The sequence below is a fragment of the Eublepharis macularius genome, chromosome 8 (genome assembly GCF_028583425.1).
Source record: "Eublepharis macularius isolate TG4126 chromosome 8, MPM_Emac_v1.0, whole genome shotgun sequence".
In the NCBI taxonomy this organism is placed as follows: domain Eukaryota; kingdom Metazoa; phylum Chordata; class Lepidosauria; order Squamata; family Eublepharidae; genus Eublepharis; species Eublepharis macularius.
In genome coordinates this window covers 24,522,336-24,545,688 of record NC_072797.1, presented here as the reverse complement: position 1 = coordinate 24,545,688, position 23,353 = coordinate 24,522,336, and the positions used below count along the sequence as shown (strand labels likewise).

At 41.3% G+C, this 23,353-nt stretch overlaps 2 protein-coding genes across 2 annotated transcripts in view; one reads left to right on the top strand and one right to left on the bottom strand.

Annotated features, from left to right (window-relative positions):
* Positions 1 to 10,493, top strand: part of RICTOR (RPTOR independent companion of MTOR complex 2) — an 80,889-nt gene extending 70,396 nt beyond the window's left edge. The window contains exons 33-38 of the mRNA XM_054986497.1: positions 123 to 207; positions 1,104 to 1,337; positions 1,774 to 1,932; positions 3,662 to 3,785; positions 4,908 to 5,046; positions 5,138 to 10,493. Coding sequence (XP_054842472.1) covers positions 123 to 207; positions 1,104 to 1,337; positions 1,774 to 1,932; positions 3,662 to 3,785; positions 4,908 to 5,046; positions 5,138 to 5,212 — 816 coding nt within the window. The 3' untranslated portion in view covers positions 5,213 to 10,493. The remainder of the gene's footprint in view (positions 1 to 122; positions 208 to 1,103; positions 1,338 to 1,773; positions 1,933 to 3,661; positions 3,786 to 4,907; positions 5,047 to 5,137) is intronic.
* A 4,234-nt stretch (positions 10,494 to 14,727) lies between these two features.
* The window catches only part of LOC129335197 (oncostatin-M-specific receptor subunit beta-like), a 48,362-nt gene continuing 39,736 nt past the window's right edge, over positions 14,728 to 23,353 (bottom strand). Inside the window, exons 16-18 of the mRNA XM_054987636.1 lie at positions 22,947 to 23,031; positions 21,404 to 21,458; positions 14,728 to 19,681 (exon numbers count right to left, since the gene is read on the bottom strand). Of these exons, the coding sequence (XP_054843611.1) occupies positions 19,214 to 19,681; positions 21,404 to 21,458; positions 22,947 to 23,031 (608 nt within the window). The 3' untranslated portion in view covers positions 14,728 to 19,213. The remainder of the gene's footprint in view (positions 19,682 to 21,403; positions 21,459 to 22,946; positions 23,032 to 23,353) is intronic.

The following is a 23,353-nucleotide window of genomic DNA, read 5'->3' as shown; positions in this document are numbered from 1 at the left end:
TGTCGGGCTATAATACAGTGCTTTTCTTTTAAAATCTCTATTAGCAGCAGGTCCTAAATCTACATGTTTACCAGTGTAAAGAGGAGGACTCAAGAGCATAATTTTTCATTTACAATATTCAGGTCAAGGAAACTCCTTATTTCCAGAAGAAAACAATGCCTTCAGTTGATGAACGAGGAGCTAAAACTTTTGCCCAAGATTCTGGAGGTACCCTTTCTTTTCATTTTAAATAAAATAAAAAATAGACTTGGAGCTGTGGCTCTGATTCAAACCAAGGTGGTTGTGGCCACAATGGAGAAAGCACTGTATACAAGTACCCTCTTTTTCTAGTTTCTAAGCTTATGCTGGGGTGACCTTTTTTTGCAGTCGGAGTATTTAGAGTATATCCATGTTCAGTACTTTCTGCTCCCCTTAAAAGTGTTTGTGCCTTGCACTTAGTTCCAGTCATTTTGGAAAGCTTTGGAATTTGCTTGACTTTGATGTGGGAACAAAAAGATAGTAGGGAAGTGTGTAATTCCTTCTGACTGCTCTGAGACCTAGATGAGCAAGCGAAATTTAATAAAACGTTAATTTAGGGCAAATTAGATCTGGAGGGAGGAAAATACTGGTTTTTATTATTATTAAAACTAATTAGCAGTACTATGTTGCTTAAAAGGTGGGGGGAGGATTCATTAAGCCTTTCCTCCCAGGCCACTGCAGTTCTGTGATGCGCTGGGTATGGCAGGTGTAGTTCTTGTTTATGCCTTTTATTTTCTTCCACGGAGCTTATTACAGCTTGGGGTGGTGGGGTGCTATTTAAACTTTGAAAGTGGGATGGATAAGGAGGTAAAGGGATAAACATTTTGTCCCCCAGCAGCCTCTCTCCCATCAGCAGATCAGAAGCTTAGGGTTGCTAAACTGCGCTGGATCCTAGGCGTGTATCTCACATGCCCTGCCTGAATTTGGCCCTTACTTTCCACAATGATAGCCAATATTCTGGAAAAATAATGATTTTCTAAAAATACCGCTTGCAGGGTTGAATCTCAGAAGTTGGAATTGCATTGCAAGAGGCTGTACTTTTCCTTGTATTCCTGTTTACATGGCTTAATATAACACTCCTCCAGGTTTTCCATGTGGCTCTACTGAACTAGTAAAGAGTCCCTTCCAGATACTGCGGCAGCAGATCAGCCTGACAGAGATTATGACCACAACCCGCTCAGATGCCTCTCAGTTCCTAGAAAACATGGAAGACACTGGGCTCCAAGAGCACACAGAAGACAATTGCCTTTATTGTGTCTGTACACACATTCTGGGATATCAACATAACAACAAGGTGAACTCTACATTGACTCGCACAGGTTAGTTTTCCTCTTCTCTGTTTCAAGCAATTTTTCTACACCTCTGTTGTGACTCTGATTCTTGTACAGTGGTTTGGGAACTAGAATTCTTTCCCAGTGCACCATTGACTTCTGATAATTCACTAATTATGCTTTCAGAATGCGTTTCACATCTATGAAAACTAGAAACCTGTGTTGCCTTGAAATTTAAGATTCTGAGTGTGCCACCCTCTGTTGAAGCTAACTTTTTTTTTTTGCTTGTTCATCCTTTCTTTGGCTTCATGTAGTATATATATCTATAAGTACATTTGTGGGAAGCATCTTTGAGGGATTTGCTTGAAGTTTTGTTACGTTCACCATTACAATTTCTAACACATTCAGTTATTTCAACTGTATTTACATTGTATTTCTTGTATGCAAACTATTTCTTATAACTTGCACCAAAATTTATTATCAGAGTTTTCAGACATTCCTTACTCTGACTGGTGTGGAAAATCCATGCATAACCACCTGGATGTGGTTACCCATTCCTCAAAATTTTCTGGGATTTCAGGATGTAGTGATGCTGTATCCCATGGCTCAGCTAGTAGCACCAAGAGTACAGATCTTGTGATAGGTGAGTAACTATAATAGCCAAGGGCCGGCCCCTGTGCAGCTTGCCAGACCCACACAACAAGGTTGGCCACAATTTCCAAGTAGGGGTTTGGAAACCTGGGTATCCCCCCATATTTGAAGACAAAACTTGCTTAAGAAGAACTAATTTGAGATTTTAAAAAAACATGCAAGCCTTGTAATTTCTATACAATTTTCAGTGTTCTGTTGAATACCTCTGAATATTAGTGGACAGTTCTTTCAACCTGATTCTAAACACGTTATATGGGGAAAATATTGTTTAGCTAACTATATTTTGTAAGTGTACTTAAGATTGCTACTTTAGAAGGTTTTGACCTAAATGATAACATTTCTGCCAAATAGCCACACGTAACTTCTCCTGAGGCTGTTTAGAAATAACTGCTGCTTCTCTCCCCATTCCTTGCCTCTGTGCCACATGCTCACGTTCCTTTTTGTATTATGAGATAAAGAATGGCTTACAGTCTTTCCCTGTTCCCCTTACTACATATAGAAGTCAGGCACCCAATCAGGAAAACCCAACTTTTGTTTAAACACAGGATCTCTCTTAACTCCACCGAATTTGAAAAAGAGGGGGAAACAGCCCTACCCCTTGGTTTCTATGGCTTGGATCCAAGCAACTGCAAGTGGAACACGGTTCAAGGAACAGCTCTTCCAGGCCCCCACTGTAGCCCATGTGTTTCCCACAAAGCTGCAGCTGAGCATTGTTAGACCTTCTGAGCATTCCAGTGCTGGATCCCCACTGGGGAAAAAGACAGGATATCAACGGAGGAAATGGGGAAAAAAATAAAACCTGTCATGTTTCCAGTTAAACCAAAACAAACAAAAGCCCTCAGTCCTTGGATCTTAAATGACTGTGAATGGATTGGAGTTAATGGAAGGAATTGCCACCTAGAAAAGTGGAGTTGCCAGAAATGCATGTTCTTGCATGAACTCTTGATGAAGGTAGAAGCTGCAAACATCCCTCTCACTAACCTCTGATCTATTCAGTCATTTATTACTTATTTATTTTATTTATGTCATTTATAGTCCCCCTTTCTCACTGAGACTCAAGGCGGATTACATAGAGTGAGATTAGTACAGTCAATATCAAGGACATTTCATTAAACAATGCCATAGGATAAATAAATTCAAGTTTACAAAGACATTACAAAAATCCAATACAAAGTTGAAGAAATGCTGAAACAGAGCATAAGCAATTCTAGGGCTGACACTAGACAACATAGCCCAGTAGGGTTAAATTTAAAGCAACAGGTAGTACATAGGAGCACATACTTAATAGTGCATAGATAGTGCATAAGGCAACATAGTGGTGAAGTCTATGGTCCCTAACTTGTTAGTGAGATCCAAAGGTTTGGATTTAGATCCAAAGGTGATTTTTTTGCTTTGTTTTGAGTGGAAATATGGCAGCTTTTTAAAATTTACTTCATTTATACCCTACCTTTCTTCTGTTGCTCTCATCTCTTCCATTTTATCCTCACAACAATCCTGTGCAGTAGGTTAGACTGAGAATGTATAACTGATCCAAGGTTACCCAGCGAGGTTCCATGACAGAGTTGGGATTTGAATGCATGCCTCCAATATCATAGTCGGACACTAACCATTACATCACACTAGTTCTGATTTTGTTGTCCATGCGTTTTCAGCAGTACTGATAGACCTTCCTTATCAGCTTGTATGTTGAGGTTTATTCAGTCAAATTTGTTTTCCCGAAGGAGTAAAGTCAATTCCAGATGACACCCCAGTATGCCGCATACTACTGAGGAAAGAGGTCTTGCGATTAGTAATCAACTTGAGTAGCTCAGTCGGAACTAAGGGCCATGAAACAGGGCTCTTGACGTAAGTGGCTCTCTTTTCTAGCTACGTTTCTAGTATGCTACAGGTACTGAGTGTGCTTGTCAGCACAGAATGTGGAAGGCAGAGGACATGGCAGTAGGTGGAACTGCCAGGATCTATACTGACCAGTTGCCTGTGTAGCTGGAAAGAGAGGATATGGATGAGCTCTTGGGACCATCAACTGCTTGGCACATGTCCAAAGAGGAGTCACTGGGGTTATGTTGAAAATTAAACGATCCTAAAGACTGAGTGCCAGCAGGAGGTGATTATGGGGCATATCTGATTCCTGCCCTTTCCCACTTGCCTACCCAGAGAACAGATTCAGAGAAAGCAGACGGAAGTCCAGCCCAACAGCCAGCATTTCACACCTTTCCCCTGGTGGTTCTCCACCAAGGCGTATTGCTGACTGCAACTGTGCAGTTAATTAATAAAACTATTTATCAGTGGTAGCTTCAGTTACTGGGACTTACTGTCATAATCACATGTATGTATGTTGCCCACTTGAGAATTTTGAGTCCTGACCATGTCAGCAGAGTTCCGGCACCTCTTGTGTCTGGTGGCCCCGCCCCCCGATCTACAGACGGAGATCAGCTCCCCTGGAGGAAATGGCTGTTTTGTAAGGAGGGCCATGTGTCTCTCCCTCATTTCTCTCTTGAGAGTTCCACCACCTCTTTTCCCAGAAAAAAAAGCCCCGGGTGTGATGGTCATGTGCATATTGCCATCTGCACACTCAGTTCATTCCAGAACTACTCTTGACACAGTTCTGCCCATGCAGTGTTTGCAGAGCCTGAGTCCAGTATCTGGTAACCGTGATGCAGCCATAACAGCACAAGCAGATGTTTTCTTGCACTCATCACAAGTTGCTGTGATTGTGAGAATAAATCCTTTGCATTTAAGATTAGATGTTCCTTTGAGGCCATTTCTGTTTTGTATTGTTCAGACTATTCTATTTCTTTTCTCTTTCACTTGGGTTAATTGGTTAGTCTTCTGAAATTCTTTATCATATGCTGTATGTAATATTAAATACTTGTTCAGAAGTCTCTTTTTCTTCTATTTTGATGGAGCACTTCTAAATAGCAGTGTTCATGTGAGAATTAAGAAGTTATTTTCTCTTTTCTGTCTTAGAATTAAAGAGAAATTTCCCCAAGCATTTGATGACATTTGCCTGTATTCTGAAGTGTCCTACTTGCTCGCCCACTGCACATTTCGATTACCATCTCGAAGGTTCATACAGGAGCTGTTTCAAGATGTACAGTTTATACAGGTAACTAGACATGACATCTAGTGAATTGTTGGATTGAAGTCCCTGAATTAATTCTGCAGAATCTCATTTATTTCTATATCATCTCTTCTAGATGCATGAAGAAGCAGAAGCTGTTCTAGCAACACCGGCAAATCAACCAATGGTTGACTTGTCAACCGAATCCTGACCTCTCCTTTTCCTGTGGTGCAGTAAATATGAAGTTGCTGGTAGCCTTGAACGACTTCCAGTTGGCTGGTCAATGATGCAAGAAGCCTGAATTGTTCCTGGTACTTGGAATTGGAGCTGCATCCTCCATCACCCGAGCCCTTTGGGAATTGTTAAAACAGTGAAAGTAACAGCTACCAAGATATGCAAGAAGAACCAAGAACCAAACACTTGCACAGGTTTCCATTTCACTAATTGTTAAATGCAGCATCGTAACGATAGAAGGCAGTTTGCAGGGACATGTTTTACGTGGCTGATTTTTGACTTCCGTTCTGGAGGAACAGAGAGTGATGCCTTGCGTGTTGAATTCCTGGATCTCGGGAGTCAGGGTATCTTAGGCCGTATATCCCACTGTCGTCAGTGGAGCATGCGCTGAGCATGAACATCTGGGGATTAATGATGGGCGAGCCTTCCGTGATATTTTTCTTAATTTTTGTAAACACTATTTGGGAATTTTCCAATGTGTGTGTGTGTGTGTGTGTGAGAGAGAGAGAGAGAGAATATCCTCAGTAGCCTGGGGTAGTCTTAAGTTATTTTATTGTTGTTACATTAACAAGAATTTGTGTTAGCAGTCTGTTCCATTTTGTTGCAGTTACATGTAATGACGTGGTAACTTAATCAATTAAGGAATTTCACTACAGCTTGATTTTAAACAAACCAATCATCTTATCAATCCCCCGGAATCCAGTTTTTTTCTGTACATAATGCATGTTGTTTGGGCGGGTTTTTCTACATTGATACTCATCCAATATGTAAATTGGTTGTCTAAATGTAAACCTTTAACAAGCATGACTTCTGTCAGATAAGGGTGCATACTTTATCTAGCAAAACAGAGACATATATATATCTACCCGTTGCTGCTTTTGATCAGGAGAGAAAGATTTCACAAAATTATTTTCACATTCCATGGCTTTACATTGCTCTAAACCACTTTGTTTCAGTCACATACGTGAAAGGTGAATACCAGTAACTGCAGTGAGACGCCTTAAACACACCATGTTAAAGTCGGCCTTGGTAATCCAGTGTTCTTTCAGAGATGTTTTGCACAAATTACATGATGGTGACATTGTGTAGGTCAGTTCTCCCCACATCCTTATTGGGTGATTCTTAAATTGAAACATACACATTTTGTCCCTGACGGAAAGACATCGAAGTTTCATATAGAATCAAATAACTGATATATGCAAACATGTATATAGAAATGCCCAGTTTCTCTGATTACAAAGGCTGTAGTGGAATGTAGTCACTTTATAATTTCTTGTGTATGGAAATAGTTCAGCTGGACTGTACTGGGAAGAAAATGTCCATTGACTTCACCATCCCTTCCCCTTCACATTTTTAAAATAAATACAAGGGTCCTTTTCTCCATCTGGAATTAGCTCAAGTTTGTATATTCCTTATCTAAGCTTAACTAATATGTTAATTGTTTTTTATGTGTGTTCACGTGTTAGGATCTTGTTGTTCCTAGGCATTTGTAATGTATTTTTTTCATATGACTATTTCTTTATGAAATGCAACGTTCTTTGCTGCCTATCCATTCTTCAAGTTTTGCTCCGCAGCAGCTCATGGAAAGGAGGCAGACCTCTATTAAAATTAGAAGTAGGAAAATCATCTCCCGATGGACTTGGTTCCTTCCTGTAGCAGCCCATCTTTTCCAGCCTTTGCTGATGGTTGGCAAACGATTGCAGCAGCATCTTTTTTTCCCTAGTCTAAATGCTTCTTGTTATGGAGCTTTCTGAGTCCCTTTAGAGTAGGCTTCTAGCCCTTATTGCCACCTTTCTAAAGAAGAAGAGGGGCCAGTAAGGCATAGGGGATCAACCGTCTTAGGAACAGTTTCCATTTCTTAGCAAACCTCTTGTGTGAATTCCAGCCCTTAACAGCCTCAAGCAGAACTCTTTACGGGGTAGAATTGGAGCATGGTCTGGTGAATCTAATTGTTCTGTGTTGGTGTTGCAGGTTTTAGTTTCTCAAACAGTAGTGTGAGACTGCAGATGCAGGTGGATATCCTTCAGCAAGGCCTGTTCTTATGTACTAATCCATACATCCTGACTCTGGAGCTTGGGGCTGAGCAGGGAAATAGTACAAAGCACTAAGCTCTTTCGGTTCTTACCTTTTCAGCAGTTCACAGATTCCACAACTAGACTGTCATACTACTGTATCTTCGTGCCAGTTGTTCAACATGCACCTAGCCAAAAAAATTTAGCATTTTAAAATTCCCTTCAAATAGAACATTGTATAGCAGCTTTGAGTGTCATCTTCTGTTATCATCCTCAGACAATCTCTGTACATCCCATTGTTCTGAGGATGCTAAAGGCAAACTCCCTTATTCCTCTTCCAGTGATCAACAATTTTCCTCCTTGGACTGAATTTTCTGCTAAAGGCACTAATTCAGGCTTCTTTCAAGCCACTCTTCATAGATCAAAATGATCTTACTTGTAGAAAGGGAGACGGGTGTTGGAACTATGTGCCCCATGCTAAGTTACATGTTTTGCACAGCAAGCAACAATACTTGTCCATCTCTTGATTTAAACCCATGGCAAATTCTACTATTCTCAAAGGCTAGAGTACTGTATCCCATGGATTTACTGTGGCAGCAGAAAGGACACAGTTGGCCTTTCCTGTGGGCTAACCCACGAAAGACATCTCTGATGCCGTTCCAACCTGTCGTTCTAGAAGAAAGAATCTAAGGGGACCCCCTAAGACAACGTGGCATTTTTGGATCAGGTTTTTAGATGCTTTTCCTTGGCACTGCTCATTCTTGCCTCTCTAATCACTTGTGATCTAAGGAACTGGGACCATAAGAGGTTAGACAGCTTCTGGTTTTTTAGGGGTCCCTCCATCCGTATTAATGTTGCTTGCTGCTTTGGAAGCCCTAAGGTAGGAGGCTGCAGGAAGGGATGAAGTTCTTCTCACCAGAATTTTTCTTCTTTCTTCTTTTTCTGAGCTGTGGAGCAAACCTGTATGTCTGGATTTAAGATAACCCAAGGAAGATAATAACTCAACTGACCATTTCAACCTTCCTGAAAGTATTACTTGGCAACACAAATTTCATGGAATGTTTTGTTACATTGCAATCCTTTCAGGGACATGCGTGGGTGTACACACCACAGTTTAGTTCCCGGAGGATTTGGGAAGAAGGAGCACCCTCCTTCTGCTTACCTAATAACTATATGATGAGACGATAGAAATAGGTTTGATAATATCTAACAGTATTTACAGAGATCACTTGGAAAACCAAAACACCAGGCACCATAGACAAAATAATGGTGTAAACTCCAAAGGACTAGCATAATATTCCCAGTAAAGACGGAAATAGCTGATTGTTAGTAGTAGTTGTAAATGCTACCTCAGTTAGTACAGAGTAATAAAGTCTTTAAAGTCATAACTCTAGTTGGAGTTAAATCAAAAACTGTGTATTTTGCAATTCTAGTTTCAAAATGGAAGCAGTAGATGAGGGTGAGTTTATATCTATATTTAACAAAGCAACATATCTAAGTGGCTAAGCTTTCTGACCACAGCACTTAGTGAAGAGATATTACAAACTGTGGAAAACACTGACAACACATATCCTTCTGCATTTTTTTTACCACCCCCTTTCTTTTCAAACACCAATAGCTCTGGCTTCCATTCTGAATATACCTCTGAGGTTATTGAACTAATTCAGTGGCAGTGTTACAAGTCAACAACCGCAAAATAACATCAAATGGTTTTTTTAAAGTACATGTCTAGAATTCAATAGATTTCAAAATGTGTAAAGGATGTAACTTATGAGAATATAAATCTCAGGCTGTCATGCTCTGTCCAGTTTTTCCCATAGCGCTCCTCACTTCGGGAAGAAAGTTGGAGATGTGAATCCAGGAGTTCCTGCAGGGTTTCACCTGGCTTGCAGGCTAAACCCTGCAAAGAATGGTGTCCCAGAAGGCTGTGGGTGAGAATAATTTGTATTTGACAGCCTTTCCTGCATTCACTGTATTCCAGATACACTGAAGTTCTGCTTCCTTAAGAGAATTTAAAGATAAAATAAGGATTGTATCATTTAGCCAAAATCTTAGATTTGATGCCTCAGAAGTTCAACAACTCAACTTAAAGAGTGATATGAAAGGGGCATGGGGAAAACCTCTAAATCTTCCTACTTGGTATATCAAACAGGGCTGGTTTTATTCTTCAATCTCTTTTATATCATTAGGGGCGAAACAAAATGGTGTTCCTTTGAGACTGCCTGTTTTTCAATAAGCCCCGTTAACTTGACCCTTTGGGGTTCCCTTCTGTACAGAAAGCCTTGACCCGATTGAGGGGCTGAGCATGTTGCGTGTTATGGCCTTTTCCAGTTGTGCTTTGCTACTAGGTTCCACCTAGAAGTGAGCTAGTGGTGATGGGAACATGGTCGAATCCTTTAGAAATTCTTTTTTTTCTAGAAACGGAGAGCCTCATGTTGTTTTCACAATTTTATTTAGGTTTATCTTCTTAAAAACTCCAGATTTGCTACATATTTTTGTTAACCATTTTAAAAAAAAACAAGTAAAGAATGTGGATTTTCTTTGGAATATTTTTGTAAAGTAGGCAGATAGCAATGCCACAGCATGCAAAATGTGCACTTTTTGCTTGAACTTGCTTGTAAAATAAACACTATTTAATTTGAAAAAAAATGTAATTTATGCCAAAAAGGTAATTTGCCAATTTGCCACTGCATAGGTTAGATTAGCACAAACAGGAAGAGCTTGTGCTGCGTTTGGGGGCATTTTGTAGATGTAATTGGGGTGGGAGTTAAATAGTGGTTGCCAATATCTCAGACAATGTAAATTTAGTCATGATGTAAATTTAGTCATTCTGAGGAGGGGAAGAAATAATGGAAAAATTCAAAGCTCATTTTCTCCACCCCATGTGGTCATATTTTCTTTTTTTTCTCTTTTTTTTCTTTTTAGTTGATGAGCTGCTACATATTTGGAAGTTGTATTGTTTGTAGGTCACTGAATGGACATTTGAAATCTGATTTATATTGTATACCTGTAACATAGAAAGAAAAAGATATTTATATTTTCTGTAAGAATATTTCATTGAGCTGTATATAATTTTAAAGAGGCTTTGTCTCAGAATGGTTCTGGCCACTTTTGATTCTTTTTGTTTTCTTTTTATTTGGATTTTTTGTATAGTGTGTACAGTTCATGTCTATGAGCATAAAAAGCCTCCTGAAGCATTATCTTATCAAAGGGATGCATTGTTAATAAACTGGACTTTAAACTTCATATAGTTGTCTTGCTGTCTTCAAAGGAGTGTTATGATTTTACTCTACTCCCCCACACAAGAAGTTCACTTGGTTGGGGCCTGAATTAGTCATTCTTCCAGCGAAACTTCCTTTACAGGGTTGTTGTGAAGATAACCTGTGTGCATCCCTCAGCTTCTTGGAAGAAGGGCAGAATAAAAATGGAATAATAAATCCAGTATTTCATACACTGTGTCTGTCGAATACACCCAGCCAGTCATTTGTGGAAACTTTGAACTGATAAATCCTATAATTGAAAGTGCATATGCATTAATAGACTAAATTTATTAGGTGTAATAAAACTCCACCAGGGGTCGCCGTAAGTCAGCTATGACTTGAAGGCACTCTCCACTAAATAAAACATTAAGTCAGTCATTGCAAAGCAGTGTACAAAAAATACAGTTAAACGCAAAGATACAATTGGTTTATGCCACTGTGCAGATTGCTAGTACAGAATTGTATCAGCAAGAGGGCTTACTTACACTGTTTCCAAAATTGTAGCCGAGACCAATAATCTATGGATCTCCCTGGGAAGCCCATTGAAGTCTGCTGGGGCCATAACAGGCAAGATTTAAAACCTGACTGTACAAATTCTCACCTGGCAAGTGGAGTGTGCAGCTAGAAACTATTCAGTACACATGTTGTTCTATGAGAAAGAAGATGGGAAAGATTTGTGCTTTTATTCACTGTTTCCTCTACGTAAGGTTTTTTGTATTTTAAAGTTCCCAACACTCTAGATTTAAGTTGTTGGAATTACCTGCTTGTACTCCTTTTGCCCATGCTTTCCAGTTCAGTTATGAGGACTTTGTTTTTATTGCTGTTACCTCCCTTGCCTGATTAGTCGTCCCTATGTTCTCTTTGGGACCGCTTGGCTTTATATCTTGAGCAACTGGAACTCTGTTTTCCTACGATAGATATCATCTTACTTGGTGATTTTAACGCCAGAATGGGCAAAAAATTATTACGATCTCCTGGCTGCTCTGAATTTTGATCCAAATGATTCCATTCCAAATTTTTTTAGCCTCGCCAGGTCTTCCAGAGACCCTGGCAGGCATTTTCCTCTCTAAATTCTGTGTGCATTTTGATAAATTGGCCCTGAATGGTTCTCATGATGGTGATACCTCTGGGGAATTCACCTTTGCATCCAGAAGAGGTTGTAGTGTTTTAGATTACATTTTAATCCCTCTACCTTTTAAAGCTTTTGTAGAGCTCTTTTACATTGTACATTTACAAATGTTCGTACGGAGAGCGATCATTTTCCCCTTGTTGGTTTAATCAACCCCCAGATACACCTTGATCCTGGCTCTGCTCCTCTAGATAAAGAATCACTTTCTGAGTCTCTCCCCAGACTCATTTGGTTGCGTAACCTCACAGAGAAAGCTCAGAAGTTAACTACCAAGCAAGCGAGTAAAGATTTGTGTTCCTCGCTCATGTCTTCTTCAAACCCAGCAGAGGTTATAGCCTTATATGACACTTTAGTCTCGAATTTCATTTCTGTACTTGATCCTACTCCCAGTCTGATTCCTAAATATAAACCCAAGTATAACACATGGTATAATGGAGAATGTTTACATTTGAAATCCACTCTTCGCTCCATTTATCATCGCTTTCGGTCCCAAAAAAAGCCCTCCGTATTGAAGGAATATTTTAATGGTAAGCAACAGTTATCAGATTTAGTCAAGGCTAAGAGGTCTCAATACGCTAGGGATCAGTGAGAACGGATGATAGAGGCAGTCAGGTCAAACGATAGCGGAAAATTCTGGGCCTTAATTTCTGGCGTCTCACAGGCAAAAATAATTCCCTCACCATCAATTCCTTCCCAAACCTGGTTCTCATATTTTCTTAAGCTTTTTAGTGATGATGACGCTAGCTTCCCTAATGTTATCGAGCCTAAAATCTCTATGATACCTGAATGGCCTCCCGTGTCTCCAGAGGATGTCATTACTTTGATTTCACACCTCAAACTAAAAAAGGCCCCGGGCCCCGATGCAGTCACCCCAGAACTATTGAAATCTAACCCTGAATGGTGGGCTCACCCCTTGGTAGCTCTGTTTTCTATGATAAATAACACTGGAATAATGCCAAAGTCATGGACAAACGCAATCATCGTACCCATTTTTAAAAAGGGCAATCCGTCTTCACCCGATAACTATAGGCAAATCAGCCTACTGTCAGTAGTTGGTAAACTTTATGCTAAATATCTTTTAACCAAACTAGAAGGCTGGATGGCCATAGAAGGCCATAACATTCTAGGCCCAGAACAAATAGGGTTTCGTCGAGGAAAATCTGCCTTGGATCACTGTATAGTATTGTCCCACCTAATTGCTAAATACAATGGGAAACCCAGTAACAAGCTCTTCGCTGCCTTTCTAGATTTCAAAGCAGTGTTTGACTCAATCCCAAGAGATCTTCTGTGGGATAAGTTGGCCAGAATGAACATGGAGCCCAGACTACTCTTTTTAGTTAAAAAACTTTACACTGACACCAGCTGTCAGGTTAAATTCAACCTTTCAGGAAATCTAAACCCTAAAATTCCAATTTGCAAAGGGATCAAACAGGGCTGCATTCTTGCCCCCTCCCCCATTGTTTAATCTGTTTCTAAACGATCTGGCCCCTACCCTGTCCGAAATTGATGGTCATTTTCCCAGAATAATTGGCCATTGCCATATTCCAATTCTCCTATATGCGGGTGATTCCGTCTTATTATCATGCTCTCGAATTGGACTGAAGTGACTTCTACATCAATGTTTGACCTACTGTAATAATAACAGGCTAACTTTGAACTATAAGAAAACAAAGATCATAGTCTTTGCTAAAGCCTGGAAACAGTTTGCATGGTCAATTCAAGGAAATCCTATTGAGCAGGTAAAAAACTTTAAATATCTGGGGATTAACTTTTTCTACAAGGGGGGATGGGCTATACACCGCAAAGGTGTTATTAATGTAGCAAGAAATAGTGCAGCGCAATCACCCGATTTTTCTATCTGAGAGGCAATAGGTACGTTCCCATGGCTTTAAAAGCCTTTAATGCCAAATCGAGCTCCCAACTCCTTTATGGAGTGCCCGTATGGATTAGTGCAGTCAATCGCTCAATAGAGGGGTACAATCTTATTTCCTACGGAAAACTCTGGGTCTTCCTAACTGTGTCCCATACGCCGCAATCTGTCTTGAAACCAGACAGATATTGTTGGAAACCCGGGCCTGGCTTCTAACAATCAAATTCTGGCTTCACCTTCTATTTAATTCCAACTCAAATTCCTTTACTTTTCTAATGTTCCCAGATTTCCACAAATTCAAGTGGTTGGATCTAATCCACAAAAAAGTTAGGTGCATGGGTATATCTTTAGAATCACTTTACCTTGCATCTGCTCCAACAGCATTTCAGACAATTAAACGAAGGCTCTTCGACATTCAGTTTCAGCGCCTGACCGAGGCAGCTAGGAAAAGCTGTTCCCCAATCCACTTGGGACTGCCTCTGTCATCTGGCCAGTTAGCTGCCTATTTCTGCTCTCTAACTGATCCCCATCAAAGAAGGGCACTAATGCTGGCCAGATTCAACATACTGCCTTCGGCCATTTTTGTTGGCAGATGTCAAGGGACCCCTTATGAACTCAGAAAATGCCCTTGTGGCCTGGGTGTCATTGAATCTGTTTCCCATGTTCTATTATACTGTTTATTTTATTCTAAGATCCGAGACAAACTTTTGAACTCTTTTATTCATGGTGCGGCCTTTCTGATAATGTCAAGGTCCAGCGATTACTATCTGGTTACAACCTTTCTATAACCTCTAATGTGGCTAGTTTTCTTCAATCTGCAATCTGTATCAGGGAAGCTATCAACTAATTTTAATGTACCTTTTTCACTGTGATGCCAATAAAGGTTGTGTTTGTTTGTTTGTTTGTATTTTGAAGCTGTCCAAATCTTCTTGTGTCCACCAGGTGGCATTGTGACCCACTTGGGTTGTAGCGGGACTAATGAATGATTCCTCAGCATTAAACTAATCAATCTGAACAGCTTCCACTGGTTTAAGAGCTGTAAATATCTAGAAGGGAGCCCTCTTGGGTAGCCAAGGTCAGGTCCTAGAAAAGTGCTTGCTGCTTTTAAGAATAAAAAGATTAGCTGCTGAGCAGGTCTTTGAGGAAGGCGGTGTATAAATTTTCTAAATAAATAGACTCGAGCCAAATGGTATTGAACCTTATTTATTTTTTATTTATGTTATTTATATAATCTGTCTTTCTCAGTGAGACTCTAGACAGATTACACAGTGTAAGCCAACACAATCAACAGCTGGGGCAGTCAAGAAACAAAACAATAGGATATGCACTGCAGAAATTTGAATGCACAAAGGCAAAACATTGCTGAAAAAACAAGTATTTGACATGACATTTAAACGATGCAGAAGCTATCCAACTATGCAGAAGCAGATCTGCATCATCAGACAGTATCTAGTAGTAGTCTACAGACCTCATCCCTTTATCAATGCATCTCTCCGAGCCATTTCCTTACAGCACAGCTTTGAGTAAAAAGCCTTCCTGAATAATAAGTTTTGCATAGTTTGCAGAAGGCCAAGAGAGTGGAAGCTTTCCTGACCTCTTCAGACAGGCCATTCCATACAGTGGGGGCCTTCACAGAGAATGTGCATACTAATAGGACAGTGTTATAAATAATGTATGGTGGTTGTGGTGGAAGAGGCTCACACTCCAAGCAAGACCAGGTGGCAAAGCTGCAACAGGAAAAGTAGAGACTAGACTATGCTACGATTGGAGAGAGGCTGTGGCTCAGAGATACTGCACTCTCTTGGCAGGCAGAACGGCTTGGGATTCAATCTCTGGCAACTCGAGCGAAAGAGCTTGGGTAACAGGTTCTAAGAAAGACCTTTCTCTCCCTGAAACTATGGGGTACCACTGCTGGTACTGAAACAGCGCTGAGCAAGAGGGATCAGCCTTATATGCAGCAAGAAAGTGTGTAATTTGCAGCAACTGATTGATTTGTCTCTACTCCACCTTTCTACCAAATACAAACCTGAAAGGTGGCTTACAGGACGTGAAAGCCTTAAAATATTAAAAACAATTCATCAGCATCCATTGCAGCATAAAAATCCAGCCAAGGAAGTGTGCTAAAAGAAGAAAGAACCATTTCCCAAATGCCCATCGAAACTAACTGTCCGGATTCTGTCTTTGGGAAACCTGCATTGACTCAACTCTGTGGACATACACAAGGGAAAGAGAATTTGTGACGTGCTACTACTGAAACAATGCCTCCTTAATATACCTCGTGCCATGTATTGAGGTTGGCCAGAGCTGGTTTAATTCAGGTACTTTCTGTGGCAGGTAATATAGCATGATACCCAAGCAAAGACCACCTCTGTGATAAAACCCACTGACATGTTTCTCATTCAGCAACAAACCCTGATTTGTTATTATAGAGTGAGTCTGGGGAATTCTTGGATTTCCACATTTGCTCTCCCTCCTACTGTCATATGCAGCTAGTTAGACTATTAACTATTGCTTATTTTCTGCCCCCCAAGCCAGGTAAAACCAGTTTTGTCATTTTGCACAAGTTACAAATTACCGTTTAATCTGGTTTGCAGGGCAGGGAATAAACCATAGTGAGTGATGCTTTAATTTTTGCAAATCAATACATGCGAAGATCAAACTTGGCTGCATGAGATGCTTGTTTTCTTCTGAGCAGAGCACCCTTGAGTTCAATCGTGTTGATGATTTTGTTCACGATTTAATATGACATGTTTTCAATGATTTTTCATCATTTTGTATTTCAGCATTGTACCTGGCGAGATTGCTGCAGTTGGCACCTGGCTATAATTCACTGGATTGCTGGGATTATAGTCAGTCTGTGATCATCATTTAAAATGCGTTATTTACAATCTAAATAAAATTTTGAGCGTGCGCTTCTTTTGCAACGATGGCATGCATCATGTCGGCTCCTAGTCAGAATGTGGTGGATTACAGCTTCTAAGTAGCAGAGGGAGGACTTGTAAATTGATCGTTCTTCTGAGGAGGCCCAGGGCAGCACACATGGTTCTTTCCTCTTTGAGCCTCACGACCTTGAGAACTAGGTTCAACTTGGGGTGACTGGATCTGTACAAAGTATTTGCAATCTGATTTAGATCACTTTGACTGCTCACAGATTTATAGGGCAGGCAAAATGGGCAAGACCGGTATATTAGAGAAGAGCCATGTAGCTTCTTGACCCACCTCACCAAAAAAAGGATTGAGATAACATAAGAAAAGACCTTCTGGTAAGTGATTTTTTTTTTATCCAATTGTGGTTTAAAAGGACCAGTGAGGTCCCACATTAATGTGCCGAATAAAAATGTGTGGTTTGCTAAGAAAACGTTTAACCTATTAGCCACAGCACACAAGGAGAGATGGGATGTATGAATTGTACCACTTGAGGGAACTACCTACTTAAAGAAGCCCACTTGGCTAGGTCTTTCCCTCTGCTGAGAGGTCATTTTCTCTCTTTAGGATAACCTTTTTTCTCCTGGGCTAAGCTAGATGTGAAAAATGGTATGTGTTTTTAAAATTTAAAGCAGCCAGGATGCTGTGATTCTGGAGTGCAGCTCAGCAGGGCGGAGATCCCATAGAGTTTACCCTCCAAAACTGCCATTTTCTCCAGGGGAACTGATCTCTGTAGTGCGGAGATCATTAATTGTGAGAGAACTCCAGTTTCCATTAAGAGGTTGGCTACCAGATGTGCTTCCTCCCGATTATCTAGAACCCATTGTATATTCCTATGGAAGGAGCCTGGACTGCATCCACTACTAATGGTTGCTGATTACAGAAAAGCTGCTCCTTCTGGCTACCATCACTTAGCCAGACTCTAGTTCGAGCTGGTTCTGGATCCCTTTACCTGGAAGGAAGAGCCTGGAACCACAAATGGACCAACTCCTTGTGGCCAGAGGTTGGATGCCCAAAGGACTGCAGTTAAGAGTCCCCATTAGCAGCTGGCCTAGACTTCATAATCAAGCAACTCAAAGGAACAATCAGGCCTGGACTATACATATCCTGGAAGATCAGAGACAGAACAGTTCAAGGAGAGTCAGCTGAATTGTGCAAAATACTGTGTGATGTTTTAAAATGCATGCTCACTCATGTATGTCTTAGTTGAAGGCAGGAAAAGGCACAAAAGGAAAAATGGGGAAATCACCATGCACCAACCCCAAAAATAGGAATTCACTTATGGGCATTTGAAAGACTGGAGGAGCACCTCACTGGGTTCAGCCAATCAGCAAATGACTTATGCAAAGGAATGGAGAAATTCTATCCCTTTCAAGCAAACCCCAAAGATATCTCCCGTATTATATAGTGCTGATCTGAGCAGGCATTAAAGCCCTACAATTAAAGGTCATAGTGCCAAGAACTGCTGCAGGCTAGTGCAGAGAATACATCTGTCCCTCTAGGCACTTCAGCCACAGTGATTCTGATTTGAAATGAGAGCTAGCTTATATCAAGTTGTAAATACTTTTGAGAGAAGAGAGCCATCTTTCAGTTAAGATCCCAACCAAAGTTCCCGCTGCTCTTTTGTTCAGTTTAGCCTCTAAACTTTAAGCCATCTTAGTTGTGGTGCGGATACCATAAAGAATATTTGCCCCATTACTTATTTCAGAGCTCTACTTATAAGAGGCACATTGTTGTTCCAAATGTTCTCCTTGGGGTTTTTTTCGGCTTAAGTGGAGGAGCTTGAGTTCCTGCTTACAAAGGAAAAGAAGGCGGTAGCAGCAAGGAAGGCTTTACTTGCCTTTCCAGTGACCAATACTGAGATCAACCAGTCTCCCCACATGAGTGTCTAAAAAAAAATCTTAAAATTCATTTTTTTCAAAAATTAGCTGTTTTGTATATGTAGTGTATTACAACATCAAGACAATAAATCAATGTCGCTGATGACTATCTGTTATGAAGTCATGCAGAAGAAAGACTGAAATACTATGTGTAGTGCCAGAATTCAGAGTTCACGATCCCTGTTGAGAGAGCTTCCATTTGGAACTCATCCTGTGTGGCAGCCTTCAAAGACTGACATGCATGTGTGTCTAGGCTGGTGTGTGTGTGTGTGTGTGTGTGTGTGTATCGTTGTACACTTAGAATAATAATAATAATAATGACTGCATTTATATACCACTCTTCTAGACAGAGTAGAGCCCCACTCAGAGTGGTGAACAAAGTCTATGTATTATTATCCCCACAATACAGCTCTGGAGCCGGGGCTGAGGAGCGGCTTGCCCAAGGCCACCTGCTGAGCTCACGGCAACAGTAGGATTCGCAGCCCAGCTGCTTAACCACTATGCTATAGCATCATGCTGTACATCTCCTGGAGTGCTCAGTTTGAGTTCAAAGGCAATTTAAATATGTTTTAAATAAACAAGTGTCTGCGACAATCCTAAGGCCGAGGAGAGAGCCACATGTATTTTACCACCCTGTTCAACCTAGTTTGAAGCTCTCTTCCAACATAAGCACTTCTTGTGTCGAAGGAAGGCTTCCAGCTTTGCTCTATGGACATTCCTGGCCTTGTGAGTTCGTAAAGGCTTCTCGTATGGTATGTTGCCTCTTCTTCAGAAAGAGCGGTGATTCAGTCTAAAGTGTCACCTCACATAATTATCCCCTGGTCCGCTGCTCTTTCCACTTTCATTTTTGTGTGCGTGTGGCTTCAAATGTGCAGGTGGGACACCTGCCGTGGATTCAGAGCTCACCAAAGTGTCTCTGTAGTTTCCTCAGATGTATCAGGCGTGCTTGATTCAGATCCTATAGCCTGCTGGGGTTTGTATTCTGGACACGGAGCAGGGTCAAGAGAAGCCCGGCTGCCTTGCTTGACCCCAGCGAAAGGCACATCCATTTGAGAAAGGTAATTTAAACTGGCGAGATTGCTGGTAAAAATAAGGCACTCCAATGGCTTGTAAGATGCTGGCACCAGTCTGGGTTTCTGTCTTTCTGCCCCTTGCAGCTGTAGGTTCTGGTAACGGTTTGCGTCTTCAGTAAAGTAGGTCACGTTTTGAAATGCAAAAGTTTCCACAGCAGGCATCTCAACAGGAAGGTCTTGACTGAGGTAGTGTTTTTCTTCACCACTCCAGGGCTGTGATTTATGCTCCTCCACTATTATGTTGTTGGGAGTTAAGTCACTTGCTGCCGATAAGGTTCTAGGGTACAACTGCAGAACCTGTGGATGGCAAATGGAATTAAAACCTGTCTAAAGTGCTAATTGGTGACAGAATATTCCCAAAAATGACTCGAGAGAAGGGCTGGATAAGGTTATAACCTCTTTCCCTCCCACTCATTGTCTCTTGGTGCTTTTTAAGCCTGTTGGAATGGCCTTATTCGCTCTAAATAATGCATAGCATTACTACATTAGTGGATAGCTTTTACTGTATGACCTGCTCTAGTTTTTAAAAAAATGTTTTGCAAGCTCTCAAGCCATGAAATGACGTAGTTAACAATGTCCTCATTAACTATTATTGGTCCTGCACGATTATGGGTATTACTGAATAAGCAAAATCGCTGCTCCAAGGAGCTTCCATCTCCATATACCATAACTTGCAGGTCTCAGGACTTCAAAGGGTTGTTGACCAGAAAACATTCTCACAGGCTAAAATCCCCGGCTGAGTTCACTGCACTGCAACTGGTTGATTTTCACTAGTTCCTTCAAGTTTCTGGAAATGTCTCACCCCATATTATGGGAAATGGGGTGAGCATCCAAAAACAAAGACCGGTGGACTTGCAGCCTATTCTGGTGGTTTATGCATAATTTTTCATATGTAGCACAGCAGTGATGTTACTTTGGGTTGTATCCAGCCAGCTTTTCTGCTATTGAAAAAGGGAGAAGGGGCTACCCTTTGGCTACCCAAAATTCATTGCTATGCTGGGGCTCATGGGACCTGCATGGACAAGAACCACATGGGACAGGGGCTATTGTAAAGAAGAGAATTGGGGGAAACGGAGCGAAAAAGTTTCCTGCATCCATCCTGTTTTCTGATTTTCACCCCGGTCTTGTTTCTCTGGCTCAGGGGTCCCCAGGCTTTTTGAGCCTTTAGTCACATTTGGAATGTTGACACAGTGTGGTGGGCGCAGCAACAAAATGGCTGCCACAACATAGCTGTTGCAGGAGACAGAGCCAGACACAAAATGGCTGCTATAGCTTCCCTTCAGTCACACAGGGCCAAGCTACGAATGACACTTGAACAGCAAGTGGAGCACAAGTGGAGGGCAACTGAACAGGGAGAAAGAAATACACTTGCCGTTCAAGTGTCATTTGTCACTTGTAGTTTGGCCCATAGTGAAGATTCTTGTGCTGTGGAAGCAGCTTCTGCCAAAGCAATGTTTTTGAACAATCTGCACAGCTGATCAAATCTCCAACGGCCAGTCAGAAGTCCTGCTGGGCAAAAGCCCCACCTGGCCCCACCCACTTTCTAAAAACATTTGGTGGGCACAAGGAAAGGTGTTGGCAGGCACAATTGTGCTCATGGGTACCACGTTGGGGACGCCAGCTCTAGCCTGATAACCACAGAATCATAAAGGAAAAGGGGAGAGGGCCTATTCGCTGTCCAAATCAAAATACATTTGATTTTTCAAATGGCAAATATTGTGTAAGCACTTTCCCCCTTCCTGTTTTCAGCTGCTACTATACTTGGGGGATGGGGCTGAAGAAGAACTTATTTCCCATGCAGCTTGTCTCTAACAACTGCCCCCCCTCCCCCACACACACACTTTGCTTCTGAATACTAGTTTTGTCTTTTTTCTCTTCTAGGGTCTATCTTGAACTGCTGCAAAAACCTGCAAGACCAGTTTGTCCACAGCCCAGACCAGAAAACAATGAAAACCAAAGAATCAGCAAGAGCACCAGCAGAAAGGCAAACCTTATGCATCTATTGGATTTTTGCTTTACCTTAAATGGGGTCACAGTGGGATAGGGGATTTTAGGGCAACAGCAATTCCTCACCCTAGGAAAGCAAAAGAGAAAAATGAAAAAGTACTTGTTTCTTTGTTAAATCATAGTGCTATTAAAAGAGATAGAAAGCGCAAAAAGTGTTGAAGTTCAAAATGCAAATATCCAGAGCAGCTTTCAAAGGGTCTATATATTGTCGAAGGCTTTCACAGCCGGAGAACGATGGTTGTTGTGAGTTTTCCGGGCTGGATAGCTGTGGTTTTGGCATTGTAGTTCCTGACGTTTCGCCAGCAGCTGTGGCTGGCATCTTCAGAGGTGTAGCACCAAAAGACAGAGATCTCTCAGTGTCACAGTGTGGAAAAGATGTTGGCAGGTCATTTATATCTACTCAGGAGGGGTGGGGTTGAGCTGAGTCATCCTGTAAGAGTTTCCCAGGGTGTGGAATGCAAATGGAGGGAGGCTTCACTGTATCCTGAGGAGGTTCTTTTGCATATGGATTGGTGCTTGATGTGCTAATCTTCTCTGCAGGGCTATTGTCGGGTATAGAGTGTTTTGTTAGCCTGGTGTTTTTCAGGACTGGAAACCATACTCTATTCATTCTTAAAGTCTCTTCTTTCCTGTTGAAATTGTGCTTATGCTTATGAATTTCAATGGCTTCCCTGTGCAGTCTGACAAAGTAGTTGGAAGTGTTGTCAAGTATTTTAGTGTCCTGGAATAGGATACTGCATCCTGTTTGAGTTAGGCTATGTTCAGCCACTGCTGATTTTTCAGGATGGCCAAGTCTGCAGTGTCTTTCATGTTCTTTTATTCTTCTCTGGATGCTACGCTTTGTGGTCCCGATGTAAACTTGTCCACAGCTGCAGGGTATACGGTATACTCCTGCAGAGGTGAGGGGGTCTCTACTGAGCCTCCCTCCATTAGCATTCCACACCCTGGGAAACTCTTACAGGATGACTCAGCTCAACCCCACCCCTCCTGAGTAGATATAAATGACCTGCCAACATCTTTTCCACACTGTGACACTGAGAGATCCATGTCTTTTGGTGCTACACCTCTGAAGATGCCAGCCACAGCTGCTGGCGAAACGTCAGGAATTTCAAAGGGTCTGTTTGTGCAACTAGAAATCGAGTACACACTGCATATATAAAACAACCCCTTCCCCAATAATGAAAACTGACCATGCAAAACACGAAAAGAATATAGGTCATTCAAGAAGAGGACTCCCGTAGATAATGTAGGACGACATCCTGTTGCTCAGCAAACAGTGGCACACTCCACCAGCACATGGAGGCTTCCCTTTGATGTAAGATGGTCTTCTGGTGGAAGAGCTTCATCGACCGAGTGAAAGTTCCATGTGCCAGAGGAGAATACTGCCTTTAGAGGAGCAGAATGGTAGGATGCAACATACAATATGGACACAGAGCCTTAAAATACAAGACAGAGTAGGAAATGTACAAAACTGCCTTCCTGGGATGAATCTCAAAGTCTGTCGTTTTTTATTTGTTGTTATCAATACAAAAAAGTTTTGCTCCTATGAACTTACCGATCACTTCTGCAGAAACATATACAAATTATTAGCATTAAAGGTACCACCATCAGTAGCAGGAGTAGCTGAAAGACCCAACTTCCTGTTAAAATAAAAAAGATATATAATTTTCTTCAATGACAGTTTTTAATGGTTTTATGAATACAAGCAGTTCTTACCCCCTACCCCTTTCAGCAATCTTTTAGATTTCTGCAAGAAGACTAGGTTAATCCATGGACAGCAGGAGTGCGGTATCTTCAACAGGCTAGGTTAGGGTTATCTTGGACCAGTTTGTTGATCAAGGGTTCCGTTTTGCTGGAATGGGTGCTGCAGTGCCAACAGTGATTACTTCATTGGTCAAAGCTGCACACATAGATCCAGACTAGCCAGTAGTCTTTCATAACAGGTGAAAGGAATCTCAACTC